The sequence below is a fragment of the Protomyctophum parallelum genome (assembly GCF_964188405.1).
Source record: "Protomyctophum parallelum genome assembly, chromosome: 1".
Taxonomy (NCBI): Eukaryota; Metazoa; Chordata; class Actinopteri; order Myctophiformes; family Myctophidae; genus Protomyctophum; species Protomyctophum parallelum.
The window spans coordinates 27,476,996-27,494,651 of NC_139697.1; the positions used below are offsets into that span (position 1 = coordinate 27,476,996).

General features: G+C 43.5%; 4 protein-coding genes across 4 annotated transcripts in view; 3 read left to right on the forward strand and 1 right to left on the reverse strand.

Moving 5' to 3' along the window:
• bloc1s4 (biogenesis of lysosomal organelles complex-1, subunit 4, cappuccino) overlaps window positions 1-3,509 on the reverse strand; it is a 5,453-nt gene extending 1,944 nt beyond the window's left edge. Inside the window, exons 1-4 of the mRNA XM_083772083.1 lie at window positions 3,047-3,509; window positions 1,675-1,746; window positions 1,160-1,261; window positions 686-820 (exon numbers count right to left, since the gene is read on the reverse strand). Coding sequence (XP_083628209.1) covers window positions 686-820; window positions 1,160-1,261; window positions 1,675-1,746; window positions 3,047-3,430 — 693 coding nt within the window. The 5' untranslated portion in view covers window positions 3,431-3,509. The remainder of the gene's footprint in view (window positions 1-685; window positions 821-1,159; window positions 1,262-1,674; window positions 1,747-3,046) is intronic.
• Window positions 1-17,656, forward strand: part of LOC310865336 (tyrosine--tRNA ligase, cytoplasmic-like) — a gene marked incomplete at both ends in the record, with an annotated part of 229,853 nt that overhangs the window by 5,398 nt on the left and 206,799 nt on the right. The gene's annotated exons all lie outside the window — the stretch shown is intronic.
• Window positions 4,581-5,507, forward strand: LOC310868866 (heme oxygenase 2-like; the record flags this gene model as incomplete). Its single annotated transcript, XM_083779340.1, has 1 exon — window positions 4,581-5,507. The coding sequence occupies one exon, from the start codon at window positions 4,581-4,583 to the stop codon at window positions 5,505-5,507; it is 927 nt and encodes a 308-aa protein (XP_083635466.1).
• pard6gb (par-6 family cell polarity regulator gamma b) overlaps window positions 9,986-17,656 on the forward strand; it is a 51,221-nt gene continuing 43,550 nt past the window's right edge. The window contains exons 1-2 of the mRNA XM_083762088.1: window positions 9,986-10,300; window positions 16,783-17,005. Of these exons, the coding sequence (XP_083618214.1) occupies window positions 10,229-10,300; window positions 16,783-17,005 (295 nt within the window). The 5' untranslated portion in view covers window positions 9,986-10,228. The remainder of the gene's footprint in view (window positions 10,301-16,782; window positions 17,006-17,656) is intronic.

Genomic DNA, 17,656 nt, shown 5'->3' on the forward strand with positions numbered 1-17,656 from the left:
TGATTGGATAGGTACAATGTATTACTTTAATGGTTTAATAACACGGCTTGAAAATAAATAAAATAATTCCCATTGGAATAATAATTCTGCTATTAGCTGGGTTTTGTTTTCTATATACTTCATTGTACACTTCAAACAGCAAAAGTAGCCATAGTGCAGACCTATTCATTCATTTTCATTACATGACGAATTTGTTTGTTTCCTTAACAGTGGTATGCGAGTAGCAACTTGCATATTGGCAGCTAGCCATCTTTGTTTATAGTATTGCAGCTTCGTCTTAGCCCAACGTTATACTTCGTCATAACAGTGTCGCATGGCAAAAACACAAGATCTATAGGCTCACTTGGGGCGCGTTTGGAAATACTGCACCAGAGCTCACTCGCCTATTAGTTTGCATTGCACAATGCGCTAAGTGTGCTATTTCCGAACGCAGGCTACATGTCACAAAATAAACGCATTGTGAGCAATTTCCCCCTCAAGACAATCAAACCATTAAGGTCCCCCACACACCGAGCGTTTCTCCATCGGTTTTCCGACAAACGTGGCCGGTGTGCAACCACCTTTACAGTCCCAATTTGACTGTGTAATAATACTGTTAATACAACCTAGTAAAAAACTATTGAGGAAACAAACTCACTGAAAAAGTAAACGCTATTTATCTATAGGCATTTAACAGAGAACTCACGTTTAAGAAACTTGGCACCGTCATTGTGCGCAGGATCTTCTTGAAAGCCCCGGGCAGCGTTCCTAGCTCACTCTCCCCCTGTGTGACCTGCTCCTCCATGGCACACACGTTGGCACCAACTATCTTCACCAATGCCTAGAGACACAAACAAAGACACCTTGTCAGTGGAAATGTGCTGCTAGGGAACAAACACTGCAGAGATAAAAATATCTCGCATAGATTTGACCCCCACAATCCCTGCTTTAGACAAGTAAACTATGCATCATGACATAAAAGAAAGGGGGAAAAAAACTACAAGATAAGCAAACATACAAATAATGCATTGATTTCATCATTACCAATATTAACGAATAGTATTTGGTGTTTTAATTTAATAAAACTTTAATCCGACTAGGTTAATGGCTCTCTTCTGGCCATAGAGCACAGCCTATGGTAACGGCAGAGAATGTTTAAGACAACAAACTTGGTACTTACTTCTAACTTGTCAATTCTTCTGTATATTTGTCTCATTTCATCAGATTTCCGCTGGATTTGAGGTAGACTCTCATTCACTATCTGGGAGGTGTCATTGCGGATCTGACAAGAGAGTAAGGAACCGATTAATACTTCGTCATAATGACAGAGTAATGCGTGTGGCAACAGCTATTATCAGTGCACGACTCTCCTGACAGTTTTCTTAAAAACCCATGTTTCTAATTTCTATGTCAGTCGTTCTCAAACATTTTCATGTCAAGGAGCCCCATCGGAAAATATGTTGTTCCAGGAACCCCCCAGAAGCAAATATTTGAGTTAAAAACGTTCACTCTGAAAGAATATAATTCAAAGATTTGCACCACATTCACAAAATAGCGGATCTACAATCTCGTAGCGCGGCACTTGGTGCCACGCTACAAGCTTGTAGATAATTTGGCATGGTACTAAGCATGATAAAGCATCCGAAAAGTATAATGTATGAAAGTATATAACATTCTGGACCAATTCAAACCTACCATGTCAAGCATGCCGACAAACTCGTCCACTCTCGTCAGCATTTCTTCCAAGCTCTTCTCCATGCAAAGGATCTGGAGGAGAAATAGTTGAGAATGTGATGATGAAACATGTGATAACTACGGTAAATGTACTGGCTGCTAAATAGGATGTGTTGAAAGGTCACACACACACACACACACACACACACACACACACACACACACACACACACACACACACACACACACACACACACACACACACACACACACACACACACACACACACACACACACACACACACACACACACACAGTGTGCATTTGGGATGCCATTCAAGTGTTTCAATAAGGAATACAGAACCAAAACACAAGGAGCCTTTTGTATTCTGGCAGAGCAGGCCAGCTAGCCCAGACAGTCCCTTATAATTGGCTACCACACATATCCAGTTAACAAGAAGCAGCAAGCTTGAGAGCTTTAACAGCAGCAGTAATGTCGAAACAAAGTATAATTTTGGAATCCAGAAAATTTTTAGTGAAATCATTTAAACCAATCTGTATGCTAACTGATTGATAACTAGTAGTGCATCTGCAGTGGTTGGGGACGGAGTGGTCTCTTTCTCTGCCTCTTCTACTGAGAAAATTAGATCTGGCACAGTGGCACTCAAAGCGCAATATATATATATATAAGTGTGTAGCTCACTTTTGTCTCAAAATGTTGTCTACTGCTTGCTTGGGAGTCCTGGGTTTGTCTCCTCCACCCTAACCTTTGGTTGCACTCTTGAAAATATGGGAGAGAAATACTCCACAAATGAATTGCTTTTAAATTTAAACAAGCACAAGAAAATAAAAGCTGCAATCTGGAACTTGTGATCATGAATAAAATGCTATTTTGACCAATCTGTATGGTAGAATATCATTTATATAGCACTATAGCACACCTGCAGTGGTTGGAGCTTACCCTAAGATTTAGACTCTAGTAGACGTATTTATCGATTCTTATCTGAATCGATAAATACGTCTACGAGAGTCTAAATCTTAGGCTAGTTGGAGCTGGTCTCCATATTCTTCCATTGAGACATTTAAACCCTGGGGGATCGTTTGGTCATCTCGTTGCTAAGTAGCTGCCTCCAGTGCCCGCCACCACCACCACCACCCTTCTCCTTTCAGCTGCGTTTTTGCCCTTTGCACTCTTATATGTTATATCCGCTAATATGTATGTAGATGTTAACTACCTTATGATGAATTGAACAAGGTGGGCCCTCTTGTAAACAAGTGTAGTGCTTTATTGGTCGTCCACTCTCACAGTTTTTTTTGTATTGAGTTGTGCTTGAATTTAAATGTACTGTAATTCTGCAAATTCTTAATAAAATACATCAATCAATCAGACTACCTCTTCTCCAGCAGTCGCTCTTATGTAAGAGGAATATCCCAGGGCGGTGTGTCTCAGGACCTCGTCTTCGTCGTCGTATGATCCATCGGCCGGGTGGTCTTGGTGGTGGTGCTCGCTCCCCGGCACCGCCTCACTGAAGCTCGGGCTCTGGGAGACCGATGATGCCCCCCCGGCCCCGGCCGGCCCGGCCGCCGCTGCGCCTGCAGCGAAGCTGGGGCTCTGCGACACGGCGCCGCTGCTGAGGATGTCGCTCAGCATGGACAGACTGCTGGCGCTATGCGACACCTCGATGCCGCTGTCTCTGCTGATCTCCGCGCTGGACTCCTCCAGGGGAGACAGAAAACCCACCCTGTCCATCCGTGCAGGATGCTGCTGCTGGTCCATTTTTCTTTCAGTTCGGTCTGATCCGTATGTCTGGGGTCTTTTCTTTTTAGCTCCGCTTCACTGAGACACTACAGTGTTGTTGTACTGGCTTGTCAACTGACTGCCAATCACGTGGGTCGTGGCCGCGGGTGGTGTGGTGCGAGGGTCAAACAGAACGTTCCGCACAATCCGCAGTAAGCTTTGTGACGCGAAGAAGACTACGGCTCATTCCGCTGGTTGTGTGCAAAATACAGCCCGGGTCTACAAAATACGGTAAATACCCTAGTTAGGCCGGATCAGAACAGAACACTGTACTAGTATAGTGTAGACACTCACTGTGTGTGTGTGTGTGTGTGTGTGTGTGTGTGTGTGTGTGTGTGTGTGTGTGTGTGTGTGTGTGTGTGTGTGTGTGAGACGCAACTTGGCCTGTTGTAGCGCCACAATGAGGCTGATTTGAAAACTGTCAAGTGACATTTCTTCCTCAGCCTATAGTGGGAATGTACGGCTTGGGATATCCGTGGCTATGGATATATCCTGAGGAGGAGGATTCTAAAAACGACTTATAAATCCTAAAGCCTTGTTTATACTTCACTGTGCAACGGTCCTATGCTGGAAAATAGCAGATATGGAAACTCACAGCACATCTCATTCAATACACTGAACTTGCAGATCTGCCATTTTTGCCATCCAAATGCATTATATGGTTAAATGGGCCCTAAGAGATGCAGAAATTAACTAGAAAAAGTGCCCTTCTGGGTTTGTTTGGGTTTCTGTGTGTGTGTGTGTGTGTGTGTGTGTGTGTGTGTGTGTGTGTGTGTGTGTGTGTGTGTGTGTGTGTGTGTGTGTGTGTGTTTGTGTGCGCGCGCATGCATACAGTGTGCATGCATACAGTAGTAGGGTTAGACAAAATCTGTGTGCAAAAATAATAATTATTTTGGTTATTTGGTTTATTGGGTATTTTGGTTTAATTTTGGGGTACCCAGCCAGCCAGAGACTAGTCGCAGTGAATGGCAGGCTTTAGACTGGATCTGGCTTTCCAATGCAATCCGGGCCTGATGTGATGATGTCATATCACACACACACACACATCTGACGTCATATCTATGACTGGGTCATCATATCAATGATGTCAGAAAGCCAGCATAAAATTCAATGAGGAGTCTTGAGTATGATGTCAACAGAGAGGTTGGTGAATCTGCTGATGACCGTGGACCGTATGAAGGAAAGGGTGACACCCAGGAGTCCCGGGGGTGATGACCTGTCTGACCTGCTGGCAGCAGGAACCAGAGAGGTTCACAAGAAGTCGGAGAACACCCAGTTTGTCAAAGACTTCCTCAAGGGACGAATCCACATAGAGCTGTTCAAGCTCGGCACCGTGGCGCTTTATTACATTTACACTGCCATGGAAGAGGAGATTGAAAAGAACAAACGCCACCCCCAGTTTGCCCCTCTCTATTTCCCCACAGAGCTGCATCGTCACGAGTCCCTGACCCGTGACCTTGAGTTCTTCTATGGCCCGGATTGGCAGAGCCAGGTGGGTTGCTCCCCCGCCACCCTGCGGTACGTGGAGCACATCCGCCAGGCGGGCCGGGAGGACCCGGTGCTGCTGGTGGCCCACGCATACACACGCCAAATGGGCGACCTGTCCGGGGGCCAGGTGCTGAAGAAGGTGGCCCAGCGGGCCTTGAAGCTGCCTCCCACCGGAGAAGGTTTGGCGTTCTATCACTTTGATCGCATCCACAGCATCAAGGCCTTCAAGCAGCTGTACCGTGGCCGCATCAATGAGCTGGCCTTGGACTCGGAGACCAAGCGGAGGCTCGTGGCGGAGGCCGTGAGAGCCTTTAGGTTCAACATAGAGGTGTTTGAGGAGTTGGAAGAGATTGGAAAGACCATCCAGGAGGACGTCTTTAAAAACACTGGCATGCTGCACGACGTCCATGGAGCGGTCAGCGAATGCCCCTACTACAGGGCTAGCGGTGGAGGAACAGCCTATGCCTGTCAGCTAGGCATGGCCTCACTCGGACATCCCGCAGGACAGGTCCTGTTTGCTGCTTGGCTCGCTGCTCTGGCTGGATTGGCTGCCTGGTACCTCATGTGATCCAGTCCTTAGTTGGTGTGCTTGCTGGCTGGAGGGAGGGGAGGAAAAACACAAAGGAGGAAAGTGGGGTGTGTAGGGGGGAGTGTAAAGCAGAGAGCTCTTGGACCGATTTGATGTGATCATGTGAACCAGGAACGTGCAGAGAGTGTTAGAGGGGCAGGGGCTGAAATTCCCGTAAGATGGCACTTTTGGACGAAAATAGCAGATCTACAAGGTCACAACGTGTCACGCTGCGACGCATTGTGAGCTTGTAGATCAGCTAATTTCGGGGCGCAACCCAGCACTCTTTAGCTAGTGGAGATGCGGTGTGTAACAACATGGATTTCTAACCAAATTAGTTCAAGGCAAAGTGCTGTGTTCAAGTTCAGGAGACTTTGGAAATAAACGCAATGCTCCTGAATGCTGCCTTCCAGCATGGTGTGGAAAAGGAGTGGCATTTGCATTTCTTTTACCACAGTAAATGCTACATTCATGGTCTGGAGTTGTTTTACAGACGGGTAAAAGGGCAGGGGCTGAAGCCCCCTTTGATGTCTATGTGTGCGTCCCAACCATCCATCCGCTTTAGCATTGGTTTTCTGGCATGATGATCTCTCAAGCCCTTTTTTTGCAGCTTGTCCCTATGTTGTATACTTTGTTTTGGGGGAAGGGGAATTGTTCTTTATTTACTTAGTAGTAGCAGCTCATATTCAGTATTTAGTAGTAGTAGCTCTTATTCAGCCCTTATTTGACTATGAATGACTAAGAATATGCTCCAGACCTCCCAAAACAAACTAATCAGACTTTTGCTAGGATTAGAGCCCATGACCCACCTCTGTGCAACACAATTTGATAGCATAGGTTGGCTCAGTGTTGAAGACAGAGTTAAACAACTAAAAATGGGACTAGCATTCAAGATTGTAAATGCAGCTCTGCCATCCATGCCCACAGTGCCCATTTACTTGACTGATTACCTCAAAAAGGTGAGCAACTCCCACAGCCAACTCCTGCACGCACACACACACACACACACACACACACACACACACACACACACACACACACACACACACACACACACACACACACACACCTAATCCAGCAGATGGCAGCAAATATTACAATATAAATGGTTTATGCCCACGGTTATCCAGTTTTCTACCCATTGTCTCCACCACCAATAGGCGGGTTGGCAGAGAGTATGTTTCCCTGTGTGTGTGTTCCTGTGTCCGTCTGTCTGTGTGCAGCCAATCTCAACTGTCATAAACCGCTGGACAGATCAACACCAAACTTTGCACACTCCTAGTAGGCCAAGGAAGACGTTCCACCTGTCCACCCCAAAGACTTCAAATCAGCCTCATTGCGGTGCTAGAGCCTAGAACGTTAGGCCACTTTATGTTTTGGACTAACTCGACTAACTTTTTTCTCCCCTGGATTCCTTGGATAATGACACAACTCCCTAGCCTGGTAAACCGTGACTCCCCCTTGAAAACAAAATAAGTAAAATGTTTTCAAGGGGGAGTGGGTCAACAACCCCCCCATACACCAATTTCCATAGATTTTTACACCTAGGCAGACTGGCAGGTCATGGTGACAATGATCCATTAGCTGTTTGTCCAATGTGTCACCCCAAGTAAACATGGCAGATAAGACTTCATTAGCAGATAGGTGAAAGCGTATAGAGGCCCTTCGACCAGCAACAGAACAGCATTCCTGGGTTTCCTGCAGTCCAGTGGGGATAACGAACAATTTGAAATGAACTCTACCTAGATGCTAGCTAGCCTATGTGCATCCCTACCACAATAGACCACAAACAGTAAAAGTAGGTACATGATTTTCATCAACTGCCATCACCAACACAGGGGCCCCTCAAGGCTGTGTCCTCAGCCCCTTCCTATACACTCTGTACACAAATGACTGTATTAGCCCCTCACCCACTAACATCACATACTTGAAATACTCTGATGACACTGCCATTCTCGGACTGCTCCATGACAATAACTCTATTACGGTCTATCAGAATACCATTTCTCATTTCACACAGTGGTGCACTGACAACTATCTAGAGTTGAATGTGGTCAAAACAAAATAACTGGTCATTGAAACAACAACCCACACTGGACTTAACACACTCCTCATTAATGGTAAAACAATAGAACAGGTTGACAGCTTCACATATCTTGGGCTCACACTGGACAATAGACTTAGGTTTGATCAACACATTACATCTATCCAGTCACGCTTTCAGCAAAGACTCCATGTAATCCGTAAATTAAGATCATTATCTGTTGCTCCTCATCTTCTGCTATTATTGTACAAAAGCATTATTCAACCTGTTCTGTTCTGCATGTTTCTACACCATACTGTCCATGCCTAACAGGAACAAACTTTTCAGTATCACCCGTATTGCTTCCAAAATCATCGGACTTCCTACACCCACACTTTCTGATATGAACAATAAGGCCATCACACGACTAGCACTCTCGATATCAAATGACAATGACCATCCTCTGTATCGTTTCTTTAACCTCATGCCATCTGGACAAAGATACAGAACCTTGCCATGGAAAAAGGTCCGTTTTAGTAGGAGTTTTGTCCCCTCAGCCATCGCGGCATTAAACAAACTGCCCCGCCGATAGGATGGTTCTGTACACAGTGGGGACCTCATGTTTTGTTTTTGTCTTGGTGTTATGTGCTCTGTGTTGTTTTTGAAGGAAGGGGGGGGGGGGGGGGGTCGAGCTTCAGTCCCTGGCAGGGTCATACCAAAGACTGTAAAAATGGGAACCAATACTATTTATTGAAATAAAAAAATCGGCTAGTGAATTATGGTGTGTGATGTGAAATGTGAGCTTTAGTCATTATTCCATCATATTGAAGTGCTTTTGGAGAGAAATGAGTCACTTTCAGTAGTAGAGGCCTGTAGAGGGGAGCTGTGTGTGTGTCTGTGACTGTACCCAGGTGATGATGGCCATTGATGCTCATCAAGGAAGGCAATTATGTTTCAAAAGTAATGCTACTTCTTTTGCAATGTAGTTAAATAAAAAATGTGAAAAAAGCTCGGGGGGAAGATAAATTATATAAAATGAAAAAAACTATTTTTTCTGGAAACAATTATTTTGTTTAAAATATCGTGAAAAATCGTATCGTGAACCTCATATCGTCATACGAATCGTATCGTGAGTTGAGTGAATCATTACATGCCTACTATCGAGCATTGCTTTTTACAAAATATAATTACAGGAGCAATGCTGGTGGTATACTACCACGGTAACATTGCATGCCGCCTATATAGCTGAATAAACGTATTGACTTATTGAGAGAACATAATATCCCTTTGTAAACAGCACTGCAGCAGCATATATATTAGAGAAGGACAACATGGCAGTCTGCAGCTGTTGTTGCAGACTGGCGTAGTGGCGTCTCTAAAAAGGCCAAGGAATGTTGTAAATAGGGATACATGCAAGCCATATTCCTGTTTAATTTCAAGGACGCCCAGTTTGACATGCATTCATCTATGGACCCCCATTTAATGAATGGCATTTCTATCTCTGGGACCCCCAATTTATATTGTAAAATCAATGTTAATTTATGTATTGTATGTTTATCACATTACCGGTATATGTTTATTATCTAAAAGTGGTTCTCAAACTGTTTCATGAAATTGATACATAATAGGAGTCCTATTATGTATCAACTGAGGGTCCTATTATAGGACATAAGATTTTGTGCCACATAAAAAAGCAGTTTGTTGTTAGATTCTAGACTAACTGGCATGAAGAGAGTGGTGGAGATTGATTGATTGATTGATTGATTGAAGTATTTATTAACAGTTTGCCGATTCACAGTACATTTCAAGCACAACTCAATACAAAGTTGCAGTCCGTAGGTGCCCTTTGAGAGCGGTCAAGGGATTCACATGTCTTAATGACTGTTGGTAGGGCGTTCCACATTTTGGTGGCATACTGTACAGGAGCTAAATTAATTCAGTGATTGATTAGCTATTGTTATACATTCTCTCACTGGGCTAACTTCTACCAGGTGAATAACAGTGAAATTAAACTGTTCCTTACTTTGCTGGGGAACCCTGCAAGGACCCCCAGGGGTCCTGGTAACCAATGATGTATCTATAATATAGATACATCACATTGGTCATCATTCTATATGATGTCAGGTGTGGACCCTGAAAAAGACTAGTTGATTATCAAAAGGGATTATTTAGTTTAAAGTTAAACAAACAAACAAACAAACACAGAAGCATATTCCTTAAAAGTCATGCATGCTACTTTATACTGTAGTAAAATGACACAGACACAGACAGACAGACAGCGCCCTCTGGCGCATGGGAGGACTAATATATACGTAATAAGGTTTTTAGGAGGGCTGTAAACCATTGGGCTGATGATGTCATTTCAAAACTTAACTCACTCCCCCAAGTCAGTCAGAGGCGGCGATTTGTTCGCCTCTTATTTTCCCGTCAACTTTTTTCCCAAAAACGTTGTATGCAGAGAAGAGAAGAGAAGAGCACAAGGAAGGAATCCGAGGGCGTAAAAAAAGATTGTCGCTGAGCTAAAAGACAGACATACTGCTGCCTGAGTGCCTCCCTGCCAGCATTGAGCGGGACAGACAGGGATTTCTGTTTTTATTCCAGACGTGTGGATTTTAAGCCCCTTTTCGGTGGGCATATCGCAGAACTTTTTTTTCCCTTCTATTTTTTTTATTTTATTTATTTACTCGCTACCACCACAATGAATCGAAGTTTTAACAGATCGCAACCTTTGCGACATGCGGAATGCAACGCCGTGGAGGTGAAAAGCAAGGTGAGAATTTGGGTCTTTATATAGTATATAATGTGTGTATTTGATGAGGGAATAAAAACCCTGTTCACATGGCGGTCCGTCCCGTCCCGTAACGGAACGGAACGGTAGCCCGATGGGCTTGTTTGGAGACTCGTGTGGTGCAAAAATACAAACATTTTTTTGCCGAGAGGGTTTTCATCATGCCTTCTGAAACTAAAAGAGCGACCCTCGCGTTCAAGAAACAACACGTTGCAGTCGTGCGCTTGTTTTGTAATTTATTTTTCACTCTTTGACGTTGAAATCTTCTTTAGAGTTGGAACTTGAGTTGGAAGGAGATGACTTCTCCCCGACCCGACTCGACTCGCCACGAAGCTCTTGGGATGATGATGATGTAGTGAAATAGCCTCTCTTTGATTTAGGCTACTCTCCCCCTCCTCCTCCAATAATAACGCGATATTCGTGAATACGTCCAATAATAAAAATGACATATGATATGTATGCCATTAGGATGCCCCTTTGACGTTTTGCTACATCGTTGCAGCGTCAACGCGTGTATGTTTGTGTTTGGCAACATTGATGCAATTTAACTCAATTTGTTTTGCCGCTGCTCGCTAATAGGCTACACTGTGAATGGCCACAAACATATCATATCAACCCATTTAGACGCAGAACGCAGCCCCACTAGTTGGCTTATTCTGGTGTATCAGAGCATCTCTCCTCCGAGTCCTCCACATTGAAGGCTGAGTACTCTAATACAGTGGTTCCCAAACCTTTTCATGTCAAGGACCCCCACATTGACACTAATTAGCCCCGCGGACCCCCATTTGAAAAGATAATGCCAGGGACCCCCCATAAGAGAATATGTTTATAGCAGTGATTCTCAACCCGTTTAATTTCAAGGACCCCCAGTTTGACATGTAGTCTACAGACCCCCATTTAATGGCATTTCCATCTGTGAAACCCCAATTTATATTGTAAAATCAATGTAATTTAACTCAGAGTGTGCAAATGGACCCATTAGGGTCCATTTGGTTCCATTTGCACACTCTCAGAGTTACAGACCCATAAGGGTCCATTTGGTTTCAAACTATCATTTAGCTGGGGACCCCCTGGAACTCCCCCAAGGACCCCTGGGGGTCCCCGGACCCCACTTTGGGAACCACTGTTCTAATGGACTAATTAATCAGTCAGTTGAGTCAAGAATGTTTTGACTGTTTTGACAATAATATTAAATCGAAGACTGGTCATGTCTGTGCACTTGCATTGACTGGGTTAGCATAAAGCATGAACTCAGAACTACTGTAGATTGTAGTAAATACGTTTGGCTGTCATTCATGTGTGTTAGATCACAAATAAACATGGGCATAAATGGAAGGCTTCAAATCTGACCTGTCTATCTCCATGACTGCACTCGGACTGATTGTCTGAACGGGTTGGCAAAGTAGCATAATTATGAACCAGGATATAAATACAAGATATTTCCCAGTTAAAGGGTTGAGGTGTCAAAGGTAACTGTTTATGATGGCTTTTGGAGGGTGGTGATTTAGCAAGAAGTAATACATGAATGCAGAAGGGTATGGTGCTAATGCTAAAGATGGCCCTGTGTCAGTGTAAAAGTGTCTATGGCAGAGTGAGAGGTCCTGACATGCATATGCACGCACATTGCATAATATGCAATCACATGCTCTATCTCTCAAACACACTATGTATCCCACAACATCCATAAATCCAATCTCAGTTTTTATTGCCCTAGCTGTCTCTACGTCTCTTTTACATACTGTCATCTGATTCTAAATTACACCGTCCTTGTTGTTGTGAAGTGAAAAGACTAGTTGGCCATACAATCATAAAAACCACCCTCCTCCTACACACCTAGCCCTGTGTGCCTCATCCATCATTTTTGTGGGTATCCTCCAAACCACAGAATGAGTTTGGGTTAAAAAAAGAAAGAAAGCTGAGTGGGTGTTTGTTGGCTAGGCCGGACAGGTACCCTGGTTAAAGTTTGTTCCATGGAAATGGAACTGGCTGTAGGTGGTTTGTTTGTTTGTAAGCCTGCCAGCCCGGGCCTTGTTTGTGGGTATAGGTGGGAGGGAGGGACTCGCAAGTTTGGTATTGTGTGGGTGGGATTGTCAACGTTGAGCGTGTCGTCACATTGAAAGTTATTGTCTGTGCTAGCTGCTGAGTCATTGTCATTCACCGTCATGATTTAGACAGAAAAGATGACTCGTCATCGAACCATTCACCATCCATTTAGCCCATTGTCATTCAGTACTGTTGGCTTGTCCTGCAGATAAGCAGTTTCAGTATCATGTGTGTCATAGTGTCATGATATATATGTGCAGTGCATCATGCCCACAATTCCCATGACCAGAGGACTTTGTGATGCCACAGACAGACACCAATGTAGAGTAGACTATAAATCTTGAGTTGTTTCGTAAGCTTATTGGTTACATGAGACTGATGCTCGATTCTCTGATATTGGCTGATATTTGAACTTGTCTCAGTCAGTTGTTTGCTGCAGGTTGTGCTGGAACTGACGTTGACTCTTTACAAATCTGTTTACATTCTCCTGAATTAAACAAGTGTGATAAAATATCTTATCCGAGGGAAGATATTTATATTTTTTATGTCTAAAGAGTTTAATACATGATTCTTGTAGTGTTCCAATGGCATAAGATCGAAATAAACCATTCATTAATTAAAGACATCTGTCTGGTTGTTCCTGATGTTCCTACCTCAGTCAGCTTGTTTTTTCTCTGGAGGGAAGGTGCTCTAGTGATAAGCCTATCTGGAGGCGACACCAGAGGTGTCCATCTGGCCTGTTATGGAGCCTTGGTCCGGAGCTGGTTTCCCTCACTGGCAGCAGTTATCAGTGAAAGACGGGATCAGAGGGATGGGGAGAGGGGGTGATTGTCAAGCGCAAGAATTTCAGGTTCCTTCTTGACCTTCCAGACTTCCACTCTCATTAGCATGCCTGATCTTCGAGTCTTCAGGCCAGTTTAGACCTGCTGCACTTGAAATATAGTATTTGTGTAAAATGTATTAATGTCCTAGGAAGTTGTTAATGGGACAACAACATTCTACAGGCAGACAGAGCAGTGCATGGGTACGAAAACAGTATTCATACAAAACGGTATTCACGTAAAAAGTAAAACAGAAGTAAAAGCAGTAAGCTAAGCTTTTATCTTCCACACTGTGTCAGAGGTGAGATGATCCAGTGTTGTCTCCCGACTTGTCTGAGCCTGTTAATGTTTCTCCACTCTGATAGGATGGGAGTAGTGATGTCACCGTTCATGTGATGTACTCTCAGGTTTGGATTTCAAATTTAGGCCAGTGATTAATCAACCTTGTTCAGACTTGCTCAAAGCTTAATATACACTTGTTGAGTGACTGCATGAAGTGCAGTGCAATTCCGTGGTTCTAAGGTTGACATGAATTATCAAACTTGACTGAAATTGTATGTGCCAGTGGCTAAGACGGTGAACTGACTGAACTCCCACTTACATTATCGAGTATACTATAACTATACTCTGTATGTAAACTATCAGTTCAATTCAGTTTTTTCACTTACCTAAAACATTCCCCATGCCTTCTGAGAAACATGTTTGTCAACTTTTTATAAATACCCCGATGGAGGCTTCACTGCTGCCAAAATGTGTCAAGTGACTCATTGTGCATTAGTATATGTGTGAGCCTGTGTATAAGTTAACTGTATGAGTCTGTCTGGCAAAACCCAATACCTGCCGTCCCACGACCCCCTCCCCCCTCCCAGTGTGCATCTCTTCTCTTTTGATCATAATTATGTCATCTCCTAATTACAGAGCAGAGACTGACTGACTAATGTATCCTCTTCTGTCCTAGTTGTCACCTCCTTACCTCTTATTCTGTCCTCTCACCTCATCGATCGTTTATTTCACTTGTTTTTCTACTCCCACACCCGCTCTCTTCTCTTCTCTTCTCTTCTCTTCTCTTCTCTTCTCTTCTCTTCTCTTCTCTTCTCTTCTCTTCTCTTCTCTTCTCTTCTCTTCTCTTAGTTCTCGGTAACACACATCACAACACTCAACAAATTACTATTGTGATTTTGACACCACTACTATTGTCACGGACTGTTTGATGTTGTGGTTTGCAGAAGCAAGTGGTTCTTTTGTTTGTTTGTCTCCATTTCATGGTCTCTCTCTCTCTCTCTCCACTGCTATCGTTTATATCTCATTCCTTACTGTCCTCATGCTTTATTTAACCTGCTTATTACGTCCCACTTTTACACATGATGACTCCACCATGACCCTCTGCTCTTTGTGGACCTTAGCACAAAAAAGCAATGGCAGAACTGCTTGACCACAACATGGCATCTCTATTCTGGGCATTACATAATGGGTGAACATTTATTGAATAAAATAAATTTGGTGTAGAGTCAGTCAAGACTGTGATAAAAGGAGTGGAACAAGAATAAAGCCCTGGTAAGAGGTTAAAGTGTGTACTCTTGCACGTGTATTGTGGGCGGAACATGGGGTGGAACGTGCTGATGTCATCTCCACATTCTAAAATGTACCTCATCTACCTGGATTGTTCTGTTTGCCGCACGCACACACGCACGTGCACACAAGCATGGTTCTGCAACCTAACTGCCATTCCTTCTCTATGAATTTACCTAAAACAAAAACGTCCTTAGTCAACAGCCAACAATCAATCAATACAACATTCAGATATCCAAAACAAATCTGGCAAATCTTTAAGAAAAAATAATAATATATATATAATGGGGGAGGAGACACGGCAGCAATGGTTGTCAGGATCGGGATTCGAACCCACGACAACGATGCCTGGCTGGTTGCCTGGACCGCTAGGCCGGCCCCGGCCCAAATAAAGATATTTTTTTGACATCCTTGTACAGTGGCCGGTGAAAAACTAAATTAAACTCATCCTCCCCAACTCCCAGGTCACAAAACACACAATCACAGCTCCTCAGGAAATCCAGTATATTATCTACCCACCTCAACGCTGAAAGGTTTTTCAGTATCTCATACTAGTAACTACAACTGTCATAGGTTAGATCAGGGGTGGGCAACTTTGATGATGGCGAGGGCCACTATATTTCCACACTCACTCCAGAGGGCCACATTGCATATTACTGTCGTAGCAAGCGTCTCAATGCGACGCTTTGCGACACCTGACTGCTACACCTGAATAATTCTTTTCTATTTTTGAATTGGAATCCTGAAAAGTAACTTTTTTTTAAATTGAATTTCAAATGCATTTAGTTATAGTTATGCTGGGCATTTAAGGTGTTAACTATGGGACAATGACCAACCTTTCTGTCAGTGTTTGCCTGTTTGGTTCAGTAAATGCCAAATCTTTCTAGGGATTTTTTATTTATTGGGCAGAATATAGTGAATCTTTCCCATTCTAACATCCTTGTGAACTGAGAGAGCGCATTATGTAGATTATTATCACATGAGATGCGTTATCACCTTGACGTGGCTGAAACTGGTTTTGCTATCATGGGGCCAGTTTAGTTTGTGTACTTCCTTGAGTTAAGGCCTGCCTTGGTGGAATGGAAACAAGAGTAGATGTGAGTCACATTGACAATTCATTTCAGTTTCACAGTTGAAAATAGTATTATCATTGCACCACACTTTGACTCAATTGACCTGCATTTGAGCCTCCGGCCATCAACCTATTGGCTAGTTATGCGGTCAGCATGCGTGAAACTGAAAGACACCATAACTTCTTGTACACAGAGGGTGAATAGAGGCTGTGACCCAGTTCAACTATGCTTCCACACTGTGGGAGTTATTTAGTATTTTTGCTAATTTCAGTATTTTTGCTATATATTTAATGCATTTATTATTTAGTTTGCTTTGCTTAATTAGTTTGTTTACAGTCATTATTTCAGTTACAGCTTGTGCTTTTATTTTGAAGGTGATGGGCATTCTGGGGGCACAGCTGAGGTTACTTAATCAATGAGAACACACATTCAGTCAGCAGAGCACCAGGAGGGCATATGGTGTTTTACCAGCAGGTCAGGGAGAGCCTTAGCTAACATGATGCCAACCTTTTGCTGTATGTCTTGACTGGAAAGCTGAATAAAACGCCAACAAAATGTTGCTGCCTGTCTGGACAATGGCCTCATTCCCATACCCTGTGTAAGATTCGCTGCCTGGTGCCCTTAGTGGCTATTTTGAGTTTTTGTTGTTCTTGGTGTAAATTAGCCATTACACACACTATATACAGTCTTGTCGGTGAACTAGTTTTATTGTTCTTGGTGTAAATTAGCCATTACACACACTATATACAGTCTTGTCGGTGAACTAGTTTTATTGTTCTTGGTGTAAATTAGCCATTGCACACACTATATACAGTCCTGTCGGTGAACTAGTTTATTCCACAAGGTCAAGAAGACGTGCCAGTTTCCTCTTCCTGTTTAGTCGCCATGACAACTGTCCCCTCTAATAATGTTTTTTTTCTCCTGTCTTTTCTTTCTGATCCTCCTGTCCTGTCTTCAGTATGGCGCAGAGTTCCGGCGCTTCTCGGTGGACCGGGTCAAACCCGGAAAGTTTGAGGAGTTCTACAAGCTCATCATGCACATTCACCGCATCGCCAACATGGAGGTTCTGATTGGCTACGCCGACATCCACGGCGACCTGCTGCCGATCAACAACGACGACAACTTCTGCAAGGCGGTGTCGACGGCACACCCGCTGCTGAGGATCTTCATCCAGAGACAAGGTATTCATTCACCTGGTATTCACCTGGTATTCACCTGGTATTCACCTGGTATTCACCTGAACACCAGGCACACTCTGTTCCAGGGAGTGTAGGCAGGGGCTGACATCCCGTTAAGAGGGCACTTTTAGACAAAAATAGTGAAAATAGAAGTGCTATTTTCGGGGCGCAATCCAGCAATCTTTAACTATAGTGGAGATGCGGTCTAACGACATGGATTTCTAAATAAATATGTTCAACGCAAAATGCTGCGTTCAAGTTTAGGAGACTTCAGAAAAACAGGAATTCTCCTGAATGCTGCTTCCAGCATGGCATGGAAAGGAGAGGAGTGGCATGTGCATTTTTTTAACCATAGTGAATGCTGCATCCGTGGTCTGGAGTGGGCAGTTGTTTTATAGACGGGTAAAAGATGTCTATGTGTTCACGTCCCTGCTCTGTTCCCTGCTGAGATTTTTCAGTACTTTCTTTTCTTTCTTTCTTTTTTTTCCTCCTATATTCAGCTATAGTGTAGATTCTTGTCCTAACACAAACATTAAATGCCATTGACAATGAATGGAGCACCATAAGAGCGCCCCTCACTTCACACAGGTGTTATTTTGGAGGTCTCAACACTCGAAATGCATTGGGGAAATATGTCAGATTTTCACAGGTCCA